This window comes from Phalaenopsis equestris, unplaced genomic scaffold (assembly GCF_001263595.1).
Source record: "Phalaenopsis equestris unplaced genomic scaffold, ASM126359v1 Scaffold000411, whole genome shotgun sequence".
NCBI lineage: Eukaryota > Viridiplantae > Streptophyta > Magnoliopsida > Asparagales > Orchidaceae > Phalaenopsis > Phalaenopsis equestris.
The window spans coordinates 915,529-935,868 of record NW_018164852.1 but is presented as its reverse complement, the minus strand read 5'-3'; the positions used below and the strand labels follow the sequence as shown (position 1 = coordinate 935,868).

General features: G+C 32.2%; 1 protein-coding gene across 1 annotated transcript in view; it reads left to right on the top strand.

Annotated features, from left to right (window-relative positions):
* Window positions 1–519: 519 nt before the first annotated feature.
* Window positions 520–20,340, top strand: part of LOC110027027 (notchless protein homolog) — a 42,806-nt gene continuing 22,985 nt past the window's right edge. Inside the window, exons 1-4 of the mRNA XM_020728287.1 lie at window positions 520–838; window positions 15,017–15,098; window positions 15,233–15,322; window positions 18,305–18,430. Of these exons, the coding sequence (XP_020583946.1) occupies window positions 686–838; window positions 15,017–15,098; window positions 15,233–15,322; window positions 18,305–18,430 (451 nt within the window). The 5' untranslated portion in view covers window positions 520–685. The remainder of the gene's footprint in view (window positions 839–15,016; window positions 15,099–15,232; window positions 15,323–18,304; window positions 18,431–20,340) is intronic.

Genomic DNA, 20,340 nt, shown 5'->3' with positions numbered 1-20,340 from the left:
TCATTTGTATATATATAAATTGATTATTTTGAGCTAAAACGTTTTAATATATTTTTACTCCTTTTTTAAAAAAATAGTTTTAATTGTTCATAAATTTTTGTATATTTATAGTCAATTAAATTATGTAAAAATAATGCTCATCACAAACAAACACATATACATATAAAATTTAATTATTTCAAGTTAAAATGAGTCGAATATAAACAAAGAAATTATTGTCTGTGTTCGTCTCGTTTATATATCGAGTGCAAAAAAAAAAAAAAATCTTTTTCATCTTATTTTCTGAGTGAACGAATCAAACATTAGTTTCTTATAAGTCAAACACGAACGGTTTCCGAACAACGCGCCATTTTAAGAGCCCAATATTTGCCTCAAGAAATCATATTTAGATTGTTAGTACAAATAAGTGCATTATGGAAGCACAATAAAATTTTTAATATACTACAGTAACTATAATTATTACGTATTTTAAAATAAATGTAAATTAAAAATTAATTTAATACTATTTTGATCTCGTCCCCGAATTTTTTCCTGACGATACGCGCGCTCGGCGGGTTTAGGGTTTAGGGTTTAATTTATTGAAATTCAGGTATCCCAAGAGATTTATTCACCGGCGCGGCAAACTGTTGTTCCACTGATAATTCAACTAAGGAGTTTCACTCGAGATTCAGGGAGGGAGATTGAAATGGCCGCCGACGGTGGAGAGCTGAACTCCGACAGCAGCGTGATGTGCTTGTTGACGAACCCGGAAGGAGAACCTCTCGGTTCATCTCTCTATCTTCCACAGAGCGCTGGTCCAGTCCAGCTGCAGCAAATTGTCAACAAGCTCCACCAAAATGTAATCTCTGCCTTTCCCTTTGAATTTGAGATCTGGATCTGGCAAGCTTGCATTATTCATTGTGAGGAGATAAATTTTATGTTTTTATTTTTTTTCTGTGTAAATTAAGCTGGGATTGGTTTGAAGCGAATTTTTGTTTTATTATAGCTATTGGATGCAAATTTTTCTATTGGCAAAAGCTTGCTAATAGGATTCACATGGAAAGCATTATAAAAGTAGGGAGAAAAAGATGAAATCTCATGAATCTGGAGAGGGAAGTACTGAGATTTTATTATGATACCAAAATTATAAGAGTCAGGCATAAAAGACTTATTCTTTATAGAGCCAAGCCACTGTTCGTGCTATAGAAAAAGCTATACTAAAAAGAAAATCCATGACCTGGCTTCTTTCTATTAATTGCCTGAAGCTGATAATTGACTGAAACTATTATTAGTTGAACTCTCCATCGTGATTGGTAGTCCTGGATTTTTGATTAAAGTTGTCAATTTACTGGATGAAGTTGCCAACTTGTTTGAATGAATGCTGACATGTAGCTTTTGAGTTTATGCTTACTATACCTTTGAGTGAAGTATGCCCTTAACAAGTTTTTTGTGATCCCGGCAAACTGTGTCATTCTTATTTTGTTGAGTTGCCTTGAACCATATTTACTTTGTCTTAACTAAGGTCTTGAGATATTCAGATATACTTTTAATTTCATGCTCGTTTGTATCTTTAAAATATAACTGAAAAAATGCAAAAGAATAAATAAATTATCACTTTTTTCCCGAGTCAATTATTTGACTTGGATTAATCATTATAATTTGATGCTTTATTAATTTACATTATATTAAAAGAAATTCTGTGAATAACATTCATGCACCTTCTCAAAAAAATTTTAACTCCTCAAAAAGATTTTAACTTGATATTTTATCTTTTTCTCAAGAACAATAGATATCTTTAAGCAATTTTACAGTTAGGAGGTCACCCAATGTGATGAAGAGGAATAATGATTGAGAGGGAAGAAGCAACTTGAATAAATTTTCATCTTTTCCTCCTCTAAAAACGGTAAAAGAAAAAAGTTGAAGTTGCTATCGAAGTACCCATTGAATGTGAACTTCTTAATAAATTCCAAATTGTTTAATAAAATTGTATTAGTTTTTCTTTGCATAATTCACATCTTGGATGGAAGTAACAAAGAAACTTTGTGATGACACCATGACTATTTTTGGCAAGATGCTGCTTAGCAAGACTGATTAAGTGGTTGATTCTCCAATTCATGCTGTAGCTACGGATAAACATGTTAAATTTGCTGAGTGTGATATTATTCTTGAAGATCAAGTAGTGGTAAGGATTCCCCTGATGCACCAACTTGAAAATCTTCAATTGTTGAAGATGAGGTTATATTAATGATTTTGAAGCATGAAGAAGACAATACTTGCTCTAAAATCTGATTTGCTACTTGAGAAGTCAAATACAACTGAAAGATTTACTAAGCTTTAGTTTTCTGGACAATCCAAAAGAAAAAAAGATTGCTTTGATAATTTGTTAGAGAGATTTGCTGTACTCACCAGTCGCCTTGATGATATCTCAGCTGAAATTGCAACTAATATTATGTTGGAATTAGATACTTGAATAGTGTGATCATCATTTGTGAAAAGGAGCGTGTCTTCTTCATAAATTAGTTAATTTGTTAGAGATGATGAATTCATTATTCTCCACTTTATTCATCAAGCCTTGCTACCTAAAAGAGGCTATTTTTGATTTAGTGGTGTAAGTTTTATTATTGAAAATTTTTGAAGGTAAACTGGGTGTGCATTTCATTGGTGACAAAATACAACATTAAAACACTATGTAAAGAGTATGATATTGGTGGATACTATATTCAAATTTTTATAATAGTTGAAGTTTCGTCTTGGGTTGTAGCTTCATTTTCTCCCTAAAGTGTTAGCAGTCTTGTAGTATTATATGGCGTGGTGCCTGCTCTGCTCAGGTTTCCCTGAACTTGTTTGCTAGTATGCTTACATTTGTCATTTATCTTTTATAAGGACATGTTGATTGAGTTTGAGCTTTTTAATAGATGTTTGCAATTAGGTTGTTAAAACATAGTTTTTTTTTTCGTGGAAGTATATACAAAATCAAAGAATTAGAAAATGAAATAAGAGATTGGAAAATATAAGTTGTTTTTCATGTAGTTGGCTAAAGAATGGCCTATTAGCGTTTGCCCATGTGATGTCTCTTCCATCAATTTGATGGCTCTACATCCTCCCGAGGTATCTAACTTCATTATGAAGCCTTAGGTGATGGATTTAGATTGTGTAAAGTATATACTTTGAAGTCATCAATTGACACAACTATAGTTGGAGACTTGAATGATAATATTTGTGTAAAGCATGTTTTTGATTTTTTTTGATTGCACAGTTAATTGCTTTGAATTTATTGAAAACCTTTTTTTATTTTTATACATGTTTTATTTTAGTTTAGTTTTTAGAAATTCTGGTGAGATCCTTACTTTATGTGAGTAAATCCAATTTCTTTTGAGCTACTTCTTTTGCTTTGATTTTGGCTATACTATTTAGCTAGATCGCTATCTTGAGCAGAAGACTAACAAGTTGAGTAGTGTTGAGAACGCTAAGTATAACATAATTTTTTGCATCCTCTGTGAAAATTAAAGTTGAGCTATAGGAATGATGAAGAGAAGTTGGCCTTTCGCTTAGATAAAAAAGTTCAAGTTATTGTTGTCAACTGTGTTGATCCACTTCTCCCCTTGAATTAATTGACTTAGGTGACTTTTCATCTCAGCCTTGTAGTATTCTTGGAATATCTATAATTATTTAGAAAAATTATCTGTTGATGGTTTGCAAATATTAGTTAAGCTGCAATTCATGTCTAGCTAGCATAGAATTTTTTTTTGGCAAATTCTTGCTAGAAGATGATATCCAAGAATAGAGATCTTAGGGGTGAATCAGATCATCTTTCAAAAGAGAATGAGGAAGTATCAGTTAAATCATAGTTATCCATTTGAGTTGAACCAAAATCAAAGATCAATTATGAAGTTCTTGAAGAAAGCTGACTCTAGATTGTGTAATTTTACAGAAGAAATTTAAAAAAAGTGGATTTGAATACCTTTGTCGTATAGGGTTTAGCCAAATTACAAAGTAAGATAAACACTTTGAAATCATCTTTAGAAATCAGAATCATCAAGAAAAAGTTCTCTCATTCATTTATTTTGCTATAGCTTGGAATACAATGCTAGAAAAAAAGTTGAAGAAGACCATAAAGCAAGTTGGAACATTTTCCAAAGTTGGTGAGTTCATTAGCCTTGAAATGCTTAATGAAGAAATCATTAATAGATGAAAAGATGAAATTGCATTTTTGTTTGGATGTGCTAGTAGATTAAAGTTTAATTAATCACGTTTGGTGGAATATTAGAAGACCAGCAAGCTGTGTGGTGTTGTTAAAGTTAAGAATTAAACAATTTATCTGCATCCTTTGCAAAGATTTAAGTTAAGCTATATCAATGATTAGAAGACTAGCAAGCCATGCGGTGTTGTGAAAGTTAAGAATTAAATAATTTATTTGCTTCCTTTGCAAAAATTTAAGTTGATCTATATCAATGATGAAGAGAAGTTGGCCTTATCTTTGACAATAGGGTAAATTTGTTGTTGACACTTGTGTTGATCCACTCCGTCCCTTAAATAAATTGTCTTCGATGACTTTTCACCTTGACTTTCTTGTATTGCTGGAATATGTACGTGGTCATCTAGAAAGAGTATGTGTTGATGGTTTGCAAATGTTAGTTTTGCTACAATTTGTATCTTGTTGGTATAACACTTTATTTCCCACAAATTCTCACAAGAAGGTGATCCCTAAGAATAGAGATCTTAGGGGTGAATCAGGCGATCTTTCAAAAGAGATTTATGAACTATGAATTAAATCACAACTATCATTTTAGCTGAACAAAAGACAAAGAACTATTGTGTGGAGTTCATGAAGAAAACTAACACCAACTTTTATTATTTTAAAGAAGAAATTAGAATAAGGTCGTTTTAAATGCTTTTGTTGATTAGAGTTTAACCAAATAACAAAATAAGATAAATACTTTGTAATCATCTTTAGTTGAATTAGAATCATCAAGAAAAAGCTCCCTCATTCATTTATTTGCTTCAAGCTCGGACTGCAGAACTATAATAAAAGTTGAATAAGACCATGATAAAGCAGGTTGGAGCATCTTTCAAAGCTGTTGAGTTCATTAGTCTTGACGAGTTTAATGAAAAAATCATAAATAAGTAGCATGATAAAATTGCTTTTTGTTTGGATTTGCTAGTAGATTAGAGTGTAATTAATCATGACTGGTGGAATTTTAGAAGTCTAACAAACTGAGTAGTGCTGAGAAAGTTGAGTAAATAATTTATTTGCATCATTTGTGAAAATTTAAGTTGAGCTATAGGAATGACGAAGAGAAGTTGGCCTTTTGCTTACACAAAAAAGGTCTAGTTATTGTTAACACCTTTGTTGATGCACTTCTCTTCTTGAATAAACTGAGTTCTGTGACTTTTTTACCTTGGCCTTGTAGTGTTATTGGAATATCTACATGTTTATCGAGAAAAGTATCTATTGATGGTTTGCAATTGTTAGCTATGTTCCAATTTGTATCTTGTTGGCATAACACTATTTCTGGCAAATTCTCACAAGAAGGTGATCCCCAAGAATTGAGATCTCATCTTTTAAAAGAGAATTAGGAACTATCAGTTAAATCACAGTTATCCATTTTAATTGAACAAAAAATAAAGAACTATTGCGTGGAGTTTATGAAGAAAGCTAACACAGGCTTGTGTAGCTTTAAAGAAGAATTAAGTAAAAAGTGGATCTGAATGCTTTTGTCGAATAGGGTATAACCAAATTACAAAATTAGATAAATACTTTGAAATCATCTTTAGTCGAATCAGAATCATCAAGAAAATGTTCACTAATTCATTTATTTGCTTCAAGCTTGGAATACAAAGCTAAAATAAAAGTTGAAGAAGACCATGATAAAGAAGGTTGAGACATCTTCCAAAGCTTGTGAGTTCACTAGCCTTGACGAGCTTAATGAAGAGTTCATGAATAAATGACAAACACAACAACAAAACAACAACAACAACAACGACGACAACAAAGCCTTAATCCCACTACGTGGGGTCGGCTACATGAATCCTTTTTTTCCATTGCGTCCTATTTAGTGTCATATTTTCATTCAGTTCTAATAAATTAAGATCATTTTTTATACAATAAACCCAAATCTTCCTAGGTCTATCTCTGCCTTTCTTAACATAGTCGAATCTAAAACATCTACTCTCCTAATTGAATCATCAGATGGTCGACTCTTAATGTGACCAAATCATTTATGACGACTTTCTCTAATTTTGTCCGTCATAGGAGCTACACCAACCCTTTCACATATATATTCATTTAGCATTTTGTCTCTAAGTGTAAAACAACTCATACACCTAATCATTCTCATCTCGACAACACTTAACTTAGGATTATGCTTCTCTTTTAAAGGCCAACATTCAGTGCCATAGAGCATTACAGGTCTCACCACCGTCTTATAAAATTTTTCTTTCAGTCTAAGTGGTACTTTTCTATCACACAAAATACTCGAAGCATTTCTCCACTTCAACCAACCAACTTGAATTCTGCTATTAACATCCCCATCTATATCACCCTCGCTTTGAACACAAACCCGAGATATTTAAATCGTAAATCGTTCACACCTTTTAATAAACCCGAAGTTACACTCTTGTCACTAAAGCTACTACTACTAAAATAACATCCATGTATTCAATTTTCGTTCTAGTCAAATGAAGGCCTTTAGACTCCAATGTAGACCTCCATAATTCAAGTTTTTCCTGGGCTTTTTCTCTAGTCTTATCCACCAGAAGGCAGAAGGATATCATGAAGGATATCATCAGCAAAAAGCATACACCAAGGTGCCTCCTCCTATAAATGTCCAGTAAGACCATCCATAATTAAAGCAAAAAGATATGGGCTTAAAGCCGATCCCTAATGTAATCGAACAGAAATAGGAAAGAACAGAAATAGGAAAATATTTGGATATTTGGGCAATCCTTCTTCAGTTTGAACACAAATAACAGCTCTAGTATAAATATCTTTAATGACTCCAATATAAGTCATATCAACACCTTTCTTCTTAAGAACTCTCCAAAGGATTTCTCTTGGAGCCTCATCGTAAGTTTTTTCTAAATCAGCAAAAATCAAATGTAGATTATTCTTATTATCTCTAAACTTCTCCATCAAACTTCTCAATAAATGTATAGCTTCCATAGCAGACCTGCCCGACATAAATCCAAATTGATTATGAGAAATATTTGTAATACGTCTTAAACTATGTTCAATTATCCTCTCCCATAATTTTAAAGTATGACACACCAACTTAATTTCTCTATAATTTGCACACTCTTGTTCATCCCCTTTATTCTTAAAAATGGGGACTAAAATACTCTTCCTCGACTCCTCATGCATCTTTTTAGTTTTTAAAATAATATTAAAGAGTTTAGTAAGCCAATAAACTCCAAATCTCCTAAACATTTCCATACTTCAATTAGGATATCATCAGGTTCTACAAACTTTCCACCCTTGGTTTTCTTTAAAGTCTCCTCAACCTCTTTTTTACTAATGCGACGGTAAAAATTAAACGTTTTATTATTATTAATCATATTAAGATCAATAAGGTCGATTGTATTTTCAGAAACTTTATTAAAAAGTTTATCAAAATAACTCACCCACCTATGTTGAATATCTTTTTCTAAGAAAAACACTTTTTGATTTTCATCTTTCATACATTTCACTTAAATCTTTACTTTTCTTTTCTCTTTATTTGGTTAATTTATACATATATTTTTCACCCTCCTTAGTATCTAATTTATTATAAAGATCATTAAAAAATATAATTTTTAGCATCACATATTGTTCTTTTAGACTCCGTGAGGGCCGTTTGATAATTTTCCCAGTTCTCTAAGCTTTTATATTTAAACCAAATTTATAACATAACTTCTTATATTTAATCTTTTCTTACACATTATTATTCCACCACCAATTATTTTTATTTAAAGAAACTTTTTCTTTTGATTCTCTAAGTACATCTTTTGCTACTTGTTTAATAGTATTTTTTACTTTATCCTACATATCATTTGCTCATCATGAACATCCCAAATTTTGAAATCTTGAATTTTATTAATAAAAATAATTTTATTTATGTCTTTTAAGTTCCCATATATAATTCTACGATGATGAGTCCTAGTATTCTTTATTTTACAACTCTTCATCTTCAAATCTAAAATTAATAAACGACGTTGGACATTTAAATCCTCATTTGGAATGACCTTACAATCTTTACAATCTTGACGATCTCTTCTTCTTCTCATAAGAAAATAATCAATTTGTGTTTTAGTAGATCCATTCTTGTAAGTAATAAGATGTTTATATCTTTTCTTGAATAAAGTATTAGTAATAACAAAATCATATGCTAAAGCAAAATCTAAAATTGCTCTACCTTCTTCATTAGTCACTCCAAAACCGTTGCCACCATGAATATTTCTAAAAGCTTCAACCACTTTACCAACATGTCCATTTAAATCTCCTCCAATAAAAACTCTTTCTTCAAGAGATATCAATTGTATTAAGTTTTCTAAGTCATTGTAGAATTTATTTTTAGACCTTATATCTAAACCTACTTGAGGAGCATAAGCACTTAGATATTAAATATCTTATTATTAATGATAATCTTAAGGGCTATAATTCTATCTCCAACTCCATTAATTTTTACAACATTATCTTTTCAACTGTTATCTATAATTACACCTACACCATTTCTATTGCGACTCTTAGCAGAATACCAAAATTTAAAACCTAAGTTATCAATCTCCTTAACATTTTCTCCAACCCATTTAGTTTATTGAATACATAAGATATTAATCTTTCTATAAATCATAATATCAACTAATTTCATTAATTTATCATTGAGAGTACCTATATTCCAAGTTCTTATCCTAATATTAATTTCATTAGTTTTATGGATTAATTACTTAATCCCCCGCATCCGTCCGTAATGTGGGAACTCTTGCTTATTTGACACTAGACCCGGGCATTCATGAATAAATGACAATATTAAAAAAAATGCATTTTGTTTGGATTTACCAATAGATTAGAGTATAATTAATTATGCATGGTGGAATATTAATTTGTTTTACCATAATGCCAAGAAACTTCGTGAAAATTATGGTGGAAATGAAAGTTGCTTTGTTTTTAATAGACTTGTCTCACATAATGCCCAACTCCACACACCCTCTCCCCAAGGGAGCTTGTGAAAATTATGTAAGGCGGAATATAAGGATCTGGTAGTGGAGCAAGACATGGGAAGTTTCAAAGTAGGAGTATCTTGCAAATGAGGCTCAATGGGAATGGTGGAAATGAAAGTTGCTTCCTTCAACCCAGAAGGCTAAGGAGAAGAGGAGAATTCCAATGACCATCCACCCAAGTGTCAGAAACCATAAGACTTGAAAACCTTGTATCCCTCATATCAAGCATTACATGAGGCATTACATGGGACCAACAGCAACAGTCATGCCGAAAGGAAATGTTTCCACTCCCCACCTCCCAGTAAATGAAATCCTTTGTCCAATCTCTAATATGCAACATTCTCTTCCACATCGTGGAATTCCCCAATCGCCAATTGATCAAAGTAGAATGAGAGGAGTGACAATATTTCCCATGCATGAAATTAACCCACAAGGAATCACCTTTCCGGAAATTAAATCATTGTTTAAAAACATTAATATCAGCAATATGGTGCTCTAGACAGCAGGAGGAATCAAGAGTTTTAACCTTGCTGGCATGCACATGACAGGATGTAACATTGGAAGGGGAAATCTTGAGAGAGCGATTTTGTCTCTCTAGTGGAAATCCATTCCCATCGTTGGGCTGCGGCTGAGATTTGTTCTCCTTTCTCTGACACAAACTCTCTCACTGACATGCATCTTCCCTCAATCGAGCAGAAATTCAGCTTCCAGAGAGGGAAAAATCCAGTCCGCCCTCGTCGTGGGACATGCTCCGTTTCCCGAGGGAGGAAACGACTCTAATTGCAATGGAGCATAGAAGTTACTTGGCATTCTAATTTCAATAGGAGATGTGGTGGCCTATGTTCTTTCTTGGTTGTATGACAGTGCCATCCAATTTGGTTCTGGTTTCCAAGTGTTGAGACTTGTGACCAAGGATTCTAAACATCCTGGAGGAGATTCGTTTTTTTTGCTTTGTTTTTACTACACCTAGCCAGGCTGCGGTCGCAATGGTTGCTTTGCAAGGTTATTGTTTCATGAACACGATCTATAGTCGGCTCATTTAAGGCTGCAATTTGCTGGGCTTCCCTGATTTCCTCCTGTTGTCCAGATTTCCAGCCGCCTAACTTCCTTATTTCCAGCAGTTCGACTTCTCTGATTTTCTGCAGGTCCTTACTACTGGAGGTGCAACTGTCCCGCTGCCTTTACCTCAAGTCCTTCCCATTGTTTTTTGGCCCTTGTTCCCTGCAACAATCCTACTTCCTGGTTTTCAGCAGTCTGACTTTCTAATTGACTTGCTTGGTGCCACCGCATTGGTTTCCATTGCGATCAACTCGTCTCTTCTCTCGTCGCTTTCGATCTTATCGACTTGGGTGGCGATGCCGGGAGCTCTGGGGGTGATGGCTTATCCGTGGTACTCTGATGGTGTAGTGAGGGCTTTGGGTGAATATATTACTGAGCAAGGGGATTGTCTAGTGATGGCCTAAACCTAACTTTCTATGCAGTTAATGCAATGGTTTATTTAGTGAAGATTCCTCTTTTCGTGCTGCTCTTTGTTTCCTTCTTTATAGTGGAAGTTTTTTTTCTCTGTTGTTGTAGCGCTTTTCTGTCGAATCAAAAGAAAGACACAAGAAATTACATATGCGACAACTGCATGTTTAGTGGTTTCTTGATTAGACACATCATGTTGTGCTTTAATGCATTTGACAAAGTTCCAGATATTGATGCATCAACCTCCTCTGGAGCTTTTCTTGTAGCAGACCCTTCCTACGGAGCTTTTTCTCTATAGCAGGCTCTCCTTCGGAATCTTTTGTGCAACAGACCTTCATCTGGAGCATTTCATTTTTTTTTGCAAGCCATACCTTGCAGTCTTTTCTCGTTGGTAGTCCTCTTTTTTGCAAACTTCCCTGCAACATTACCTGTAAGAGCCTTCCGTCAACCTACAGATACGGCTGGAACTGCAGTCAAAGATAACTACAATTAACTAGAAGTTAGCTTTCTTACAGTTTGTCTACTTCCCTGCAAACTCCTCTGGAACATTAACTATAGGGGCATTCCTCCTACCTAAAGATACTACAGGAACTGCAGTCTAAGATTACCGCATTTGTCTACTTCCCTAGAAACTCTCCTGTAACATTACCTGTAGGAGCCTTTTGCCCACCTACAGACAGGAACTGTAGTCAAAGTCAACCGTAGTACGAGATGAAGACTTCAAGTTCTACTTGATGGGATCTCTCTCGCCCATTATTTGATGGTTTTAAATCTAAGTTGAACATGATTTTTAAACATGTTTTAACTTGAAGGGGAGTGGTATAAGTTATATTAGGAAATAATCAGTTCCTGTGAGAAGTTATGAGGAATACATTATTTTGTGAGATTAGGAGTTATTTCTTTTTTTATTTTATATTTATTACTTAGATTAGGAGTTATTTCCTTTTCTATTTTAAGTTTTATCATTTTATGTTATTTTCTTTATCTCCAAATAATTAATATAAATTAATTATTGAAGATATTAGGTGATATATTTTCCTTTCATATTATTTTTCTTTTATTATATTTGCTATTATATGATTCATGTAAATGATTACTTATGCCCCCATTTATTTTAATGAAATATCCCGTTTAATTTCGCATTATTCTGAATTCTAATACACACACACATACATACATACATACATACATACATACATACATACATACATACATACATAATTTTTATTTCCAGACCTGCCAACTTGAAGGGGCTTTCAAGTTAATGTGGATCTTGTTGTAAATGAGAAGTCAATTTCTAGAGCTAGACCTTTTCATCTTTAAAAAAAAAAAATCTTTTTTTTTCAAATTTAAGCGACTTGCTTGAAACAACTAACTTGAATGAAATTTTACCAAATTCTTTTTGAAGTACTAGATATCACTCAATGAAATATCTTTAAAAGTATCGTTGAATTAAGTGATCAAACATCAAGTTTCTTAATTATAATTTGGAGCCAATTTTGTCATTTCTTGACCATTGTTTAATACGGAGTATGAAATGCGGATAATGAATGCTTGAATTATAAATGTCGATTTTCAGTTCTCTGAGTAATGAGGTTTAAAGCCTAGTGTGAATTCAAGATCAATTACCAAATTTCAGCTGGTGATTTGAAACGTCGAATATTAATAAATGCTTGCTAAATTTTAAAATGAGTAATTGATGAGTTCTCTGAGTAATCAATTTTGAAGTCAGTTGATTTGTTGATTTATAAGATCAAGTTATAATTTTTGCTAGATAATATCTAAATTTCTTTAGCAAATTATTGTAGAGAATTATTAAAAAGTTCCCCAAACATAAGATGCACCAACAATCAGATTTTGTTTTTGCATAGAAATCAAACAAAAGCGTCTTAGTATTCACTAACTAAAACAATGTAATTTAAATTAGCTTTCATAAAGTATTTTCTTTTATTCTTCTACTTAAGGTATTTTCCTCTTATCTAAATATATAATGTGGGGGTGACTTGATTTCTTCTTTCATTTTTATTTTCTAGTCGTTTGCCTTGTTGAGTTATAACAATTTTTTTATCTTTCTAACTTTGATGAGTTCCTTAACTAGGCTATGTAGATGTCGTTAATTTTCTTTCTAATGACCATGATATTTATGAAAAGTAAATATTTTATTACTTCTCGAGCATGTGTTTGAGCATATAATGAGGGTTATTAACATAAATATAATTTTTCTTTAATCACATTTACCAACTTAGCATGAGATACTTGCAAAGGTGTAGGAATGTGACTCCGACAAATATAAGAGACTTGCCCTTTGATAGTACACATGTCAACAAACTTTTGTGCTAAACTGTTGCTCATAAGAATGCTGCGTTAGTGGAGTACGACAAGTTCCGCTTTTAGTCATCTCATCCCCTAATCAGTTGATGTTGATGTCGTTGCAAGTTTCTATATTCAAAATGTTGGGATTTTGATGGTTTTTTATGATTGAATTCATTCATATATATGTGATTTCTAGCAAGTTCTAATGTTTCTGCCAATTCAATTGCTTTAATCCGAGCACATTTGTGAATGATACTTCTCTAAGATCTTGAGTTAATGCAGTGAGGGCTTAAATAGGATTAAGATCTATCACATTTAATATGGGCTGAAAGTGAATAATAATTTTTCATACTTAGTTTTAAGAGAATTTGAGAATTCTTTAGTTGTTTCGAGTACAAGCAAATTGTGAAATGAGTAATCACCTAGATTGCAAAGTTTCTTTTACTTCCTATTAAGTGGTTTGATAACCATTTTGGTGACACCTCTTTTATTGTTGTAAAGAATAGCTAGAAATTTTATAACATCATCAATGTCTAACAATGAAATAGTTGACTCAAATTATACCACTTTTCAATTAGATTTACTTGTCCTTGTATGAATCTAATAGTGGAATTCTATTTTTTGTTATGGATTGTGTTTTGGCAAATTCTTTAGAGAATGCATTTGTTGATTGATATTTTGCTTCTCAGTTTGTTGAGATGGAGTAGATGTTTCACCACATTGTGAATAATAGCTTTCACTTTATCATTCAAGTTGAGATTAATACTATTGCACTTTGAGGTTGTCATCGTATGGAAGTCCTGACATCTTCATTCTTGGAGTGACTTTAGGAATCAGCTTTAATATTCAACAAATCATCTTAGTTATCCATTATCCAATATTGTCATCTATTTTTTGGTGGAGTCTTAGATCACCATTTTTTTGAATCCTTTTTTTTATGCCACTTTGCCACACATAGTGCGTGACCTCTAGTTTTTGGCCTCAATTTATGCTCAATGCACCTTGAGAATGTTGGAGAGAGAAAGAGAAAGAATCAAAGAGATCTAATTACTTTGAAGCAAAAAACTCTATTATTTAATTAGAATGCCAAGAGTAGAAGATTTGGGTACAAATAACGACGAGTCATAAGTTCTTTTAACTTCCTACTTAAAGTTTCAGCCCAGGGCTCATTCCTACATGACAAGCCATGCAAATAGAAAATACTTGACCAAACTTCTTGATATTAAAATATGAGATGTATAGCTTGAAATACATAAGGGCACATATTAATAATTGACTAAAACTATTACCATTTGAAGTCGCTACCTTGATGGATGAAATTGCTGATGTTTTTGAATGAATGCTGGCCAGTCACTTCTGAGCTTATGCTTGTTTAAATCATGGTTTGGGTATACTCTTGTGAGTTTGTTGTCCTGGCTTGTATAATATCTCTGTCCTTAGTATTTGGTTAACTAACCGGAATTGGGCCAACTTTGCTTGAACCGAGCTCTTGAGAAATATAAATATATGGCAATAGCTAATATGTAAGCTACCTATTTCTTCTTTCCAGTCGAGCTAAGTTAGGGAGTTTCTTGAAACCCGTATCTTGGTTTATTAGTCGCAGGATGATTACAGAGATTGTGCGCCTTTTTCATTGCTATATCATTGAGGGTTTTTTTGGTGCTTTTATTCATAAATGATGCTTCACAATGGATTCCTCATTGAATATATCATCAGCTTGGTTTACTTATTATGTAATTGCAGAAACCATTAATAATTGTTATGTGAGGTTTGAAGATTCTTTTTCTGTCAGAGTAATACCTCCTGCAATATTGGATAGAAAAAAAGGCAAGGATTGGACTTGGGCTTAGATCAATTAATTAAATGCAAACCTGAATCTTTGTAAACTATAAACACATAAATCTCAATGTAAACTTTAAGGATCATGATTTAAGTTAAATTTTGTGATAAACCGGTGATTAGTTCTCATATAAATTCTCTTTCTCCTGTCTACAACAATCATTATTAGCGTGTGAGGATGATGCTTACTGCATTTCTTTGTTTTTTCCGCTCCTGCTAATAGGTGGAAAAGCTTCCATATGCATTTTACATATCAGATCAGGAGCTTGTGGTGTCGCTTGGAGAATATCTGAGAAAGAATAAAGGTGGTTTACCTATGAATTGAACATTATTTTTTATTTGCATTTATATGCTCATTTCTCATGTATATTTGACAAAAGAGTAGCTTTATTTTGATCTTCTGAAGAATTACATTTCTATGCGATTAATGATTATACAGTGTCCGTGGAGAAGGTCTTACCAATAGTGTACCAAGCTCAAGCAATTTTTCGAATTCGTCCTGTTAATCGATGTTCTGCTACAATTTCAGGTTATTTATCTTAACATTTTTACTGCCCCTTAACCAGCTATTTCTTATATCAATCAATGTACTGTAGTAGTTGGAATCATGATGGTGATGAGGACGAGTTACTAGACTTATTTTTGTGTCATGCATTATATTTAAGAGTTTACTATTTTTTTTTTCTGATGATATACGTTTGGCATGTCTATGGCTATCTATTCAAAATAAATATACGATACAATTTTTTTTTTGATAATTTTTTAGCCTACAATTATGTTCCTTTTATCGTTGATAATCAGATAATTTAAGATGTGATTTTGGATCCAATGATCAAGCAAATTAACCTTTTTTTTTAGAACATTTCCCACATTTTTTTATAAAAATAAATTTAGAAGGTAAATAAATATTACAGCCAAATCATTATCATAGTAAAAATCACTAATTATTTGCATATATTTTCATGCGACTCTAATGATATTGTACGGGAGAACCTAAACGCATGATGTTAAATTAAAGAACATATATAGATATGTTTAGCATTGGTTTACAAAGAAAATTTTCATGCATATTATTGTTGACAATACTTAGCAAAAACATTTATTTGCCAAAGGACAATATTTTTATAAAAATCTAAATCCTTGTATAAATTTATATGATTTTATATTTAATGGGCTTGCTAAAACACGTAACAAAGTTTCTTGAGAAGGAAAAAACCACATGGAAGAGAGCGTCAATATTTAGGCATTTGCATAAAAAACCAGTCCAATGAATTTTTAAAGCAACAATCCTTCCTGTATCAAGTAAATTTGAAAAATTTTTAATGGCTGAAGTTGCATAATCCTCCCAGTGTATTAGGTTTACTTAGAAGCCAACTCTAAAAGATGTTTGAGATGAAAGCCAAATGCAATGCTTGGAGTTGAGCTGCTAGAGAGTCATTTACCCAAGAGTAGGGTGAGCTGTTGCTAAAACATATAATAAATTTGAAATTTTAAAGTCTTATTGCAAAGATTCCTTATAATTTTAAGTGGTGCACTTCCTTAATTGATCATTTATCATCTCCAAATTAGTGGGTATGTATTCATGTGAAATGCTGTAACGTGAGTAAAAGTTATGCTGTAACGTGAGTAAATTTAAAAAATAAAATAACCAATTTAATTGACACATTGCTATGTTTATGTCCCGGCTGTTATGCTGGTTGCTTTTGTAAAGATGTCAATGCTGGAAGTATATTATATGGCATAAAGAGTACACATAATCTTATTTTTTAAGCATTTGTTATACATAAATCTATCAATTATAAGGTTTCATAAAATTATTTATGAATTTTTATTAATAACCTTCATTAGCGTATTTTTGGCTAATGCTCTACATATAGGACAACTAATTTTGCTAACATTAAAAAAGCATTAACCGATATTATAGGGGATCAACATCTCTAAGAACTGGCATAAGGATGTGAATTTCCTCATTTGTATAAAGCTGGTTGGTCAAATTTAAGAGAAGAAAATAGTACATGTTTTTATGATAGACTTGGCATAAGAAATATTCTGGTTAACTATTTTGTGTGTGGTAACAAAGTCAATTTGGTAGTTCAAGGGAAATTTTTTATATAATGGCAATGCTATATATTTTTTTTGTTGCAGCGGTTTAACTTAAAGTAGCAAAGGATGATCAAGACTTATTTGTGAAGAATATTTTGTGGAAATATCTATCAAGGATGAGATGCAACATTTTTTAGATGATTTTAGTGGATATTGACAAGGTCTAATAGATGGAACATGAATTGAGGAGCTAGAATTAATGTGAAAAAGCTATGAAATGGCCAAAAAAATGTCATTAAATGCTTTAAAAAATGTACTTGAAGATGAGTTTTCACAAATGCAGTTGAATAAGTATTCATACAGCTAATTCCAAATAGTCAGGGTAAGGCACTCGTGGCTTGTAATCACGTGCATTGTGTTTTTGCATGGCTGGTGAGCTAGGAAGGACAAACCTTGAACTTATTATATCGGAGAAGGCATGAGAGTAGCTGATTTGGAAGATATTTGGGAGGGGACTAAAATGCCAAATAGTCCTCTAGCTATTTATATGGTACCATTTTAGTCTAAAAGTCTATAAAAGTGTTAACTTAGTCCTCAGACTCTTTTAACATGGGCTAAAATAGTCTTTAGGGAGGACTATTTTAGGCCCCATGAGTTGGGGACTAAATTAGCTTTTTTATAGATTCCGATATTAAAATGACCGCCTACAAAAAGTGAGTTCATTTTGACACTTTTCACGATTTGGGAATCAAACTCCGAAGGAGCTCATGGAAATATGTTTGAGATGTTGGTATTTAGGGTTTAGGGTTTAGGGTTTAGGGTTTAGGGTCAATGATTCACTGCTAAGGTGAGGGAACCAAATACTTTGCAGAAACATTATTGAGATCAGACTAGATCCATCAGTTCACATTAAAAGTCAGTGAAGAAAGATAATAAGTGATATGCAAGTAGTTGATTAGTTAGGATGGCCAATTGATTGAACATGATATATATTTTTTAATGCATATTATTGTCGCACTATTATTTTTATATAATATTTGCATGTATCTTTAGGAAGGAACAACAGTTTTGTAGCAACTGTTCCATTTAAGAAGATTTTCTTTGGTTTTAGTATTTAGCTATAAACTTTTTTTTATCTAACTAGATGGATTTTGCGCAAATATTCATTTATCTGATATGATTTTATGTTAATTGAGTTCATTCATAGGGTAATTGCATATTTACACAATTTATCATTTATGTTATAAAGGTTTACTTGATGTGATGAGAGGTGCAAACTTGTACCATGAGTAGAATGCTCTCCATCTAAATTTTGTTACAACATCTGGGACGCTCTTTGAACTTGAAAAATAAAATAAAACAATTTATATGCTTATTTATTCTTTCACAAATTTCAATTATGTAATGCTTTTTTTGAAATTGAAATGTCGTAGAGAAGTAATGTTGCTTCTTTTGACCTCCTTTGCAGGTCACACAGAAGCAGTACTTTCTGTTGCTTTTAGTCCTGATAGCAGAAACCTTGCAAGTGGATCTGGTGATACAACTGTAAGATTGTGGGACCTTAACACTCAGACACCATTATACACTTGCTCAGGTAAATTTTCTTTTCTAGCTTCTATCTTCAATTTCTTATTATCTTTTAAAGATTCGGGGTGGTGTGTTCAACTTGCTGTAAGTCGAGTGCTTAAGTTTTTCTTTGTTTGGCCCTTCAAGGATTAGATAAATCACATAAACGACCTAAGTATTTTAACCCTGTATTAACTGTGCTATTAAGCAAAAAAATAAAATTATGTTCAATTTTGCATAATGAATATGTATACAAAGCCTGACACATATTGTATGCATAATAGTAATTACCTCTTATACAAATCTTCTACTAATAATGTTTTAAGAAACTGCTAGAAATGAAATTAATTTTAAAATTTTACTGCAAAATGAGTCTAGTGTTGACAAATTGAAAATTTCAGAAAATCTTGGTGTACATTCTTTTTTTAATATGCCTGATTTTATCTTATGTCATAATGCTGCTACCAAATACTTTTTTTGGCCTTTTGTCTCCAACTCCTCTTTGTGAATTTATTTTCAATACTCTGCAAAATATGTCAATGCATAGTGAGTTCTTATGGTTATCCTGTATAGGGAGATTTTGTCTATTATTGATAGTATATTTTTGGTTGATGCTAGTGCACTGGTGTGACATGCTTGCTTCTGAGAACTCATGAAATACAAAAAATAATTTTCTTTTTTTTTTTTTTTTTGCTTAAAGAGTTTCAGAAGTTTGATTCTTCTGACTTGAATTTTTTTAAGCTGAATAGGTTGATGTGGAGTTGTTGCCTTTAGGTGGTGTTTAGCCATATCCATTTCCTTGGGAGATGGAATTTGGCATTATCCACATGAGTTGTGCTCAATTGTGACATTATTTTCCTCAAGCAGTGACTTTTAGATCTATCTCCCTTTGAATTGGTTTAGGCGGTTTTGACTAGCTTTTTTTGTATTATATTGCGATGAACCCAAGCCAATGCTTTAGGTAAAAGTTTGCTTGGGATAAGACTTGTCAAGAAATTATAGGGCAAACTTTTATGAATCATTAATTATCATTTTTTTGTATTAAGTCATCTCAGGTATTTATGAGGGAGTAATGATTTATATTAGAAATAATTTTTTAGAGTGACGAAGAGTCTTGAATCATAGTAGGATTAAATAAACTTAAAAACTATTTCTTTTTATATTGTTAATGGAGATGCTTATAACATATAATCAAAGTTGAGCATCATGTTTTTTTTTCTAAATTGTTTATGACGTGTTGATGGGCGAGGCATCTCTTATAGGTGAAAAGTTTAAACAGTATAGAAAATTTTTATAAGATAACAACTTGGGTTTAGTAGAAGAAACTTTGAGCGTATGATTCATAGTTTTAGTGAATATTAAACTATACTCATCAATATTATTGAAGAATCTAGTGATATGTATGCATGTTAGATGAAATCTAGGACTTTTTAAATATTGTAGTGATATCCATGAGGACATAACTTTTTAGAATTAAAGATGGGTGGTTAAAAAAAGAAAAGATGAAAACAATACATAGTGTTTGTGTAATAGAAGGATATGATGTAGGCTTAAAAAGCTAATTTTACAACACTGCAGTTTGAATGGCTTTGTTATATGGATTTGTCTTGGGCAATAGCTAAGTTTTTGCTAGCTAAGATGAGTTGTGGTTGAAATGAGAATGAAAAGATGAACTAGAAAATAGAGTTAGCATTTTGTTAATGTGACAGTTTAGGTCTTATTTGCTTGTGGCTAAATATTGTCTTTTATGCATTTTCTTTGTTTTATATTCCTGTGGTATTTTCTCCTTTTCTCTAGTTGCACTTGCTTTTGAAGTTGTTTGTGTTTCTGGAAAAAAAAAAAATCAATTGTTCTATTTAGTCTCATTATGTTTTATTAATGAAGGAGTTTGGAATGGTCTTATATACCATTTTTTTCATTTGAAAGTATGGGGTCTTG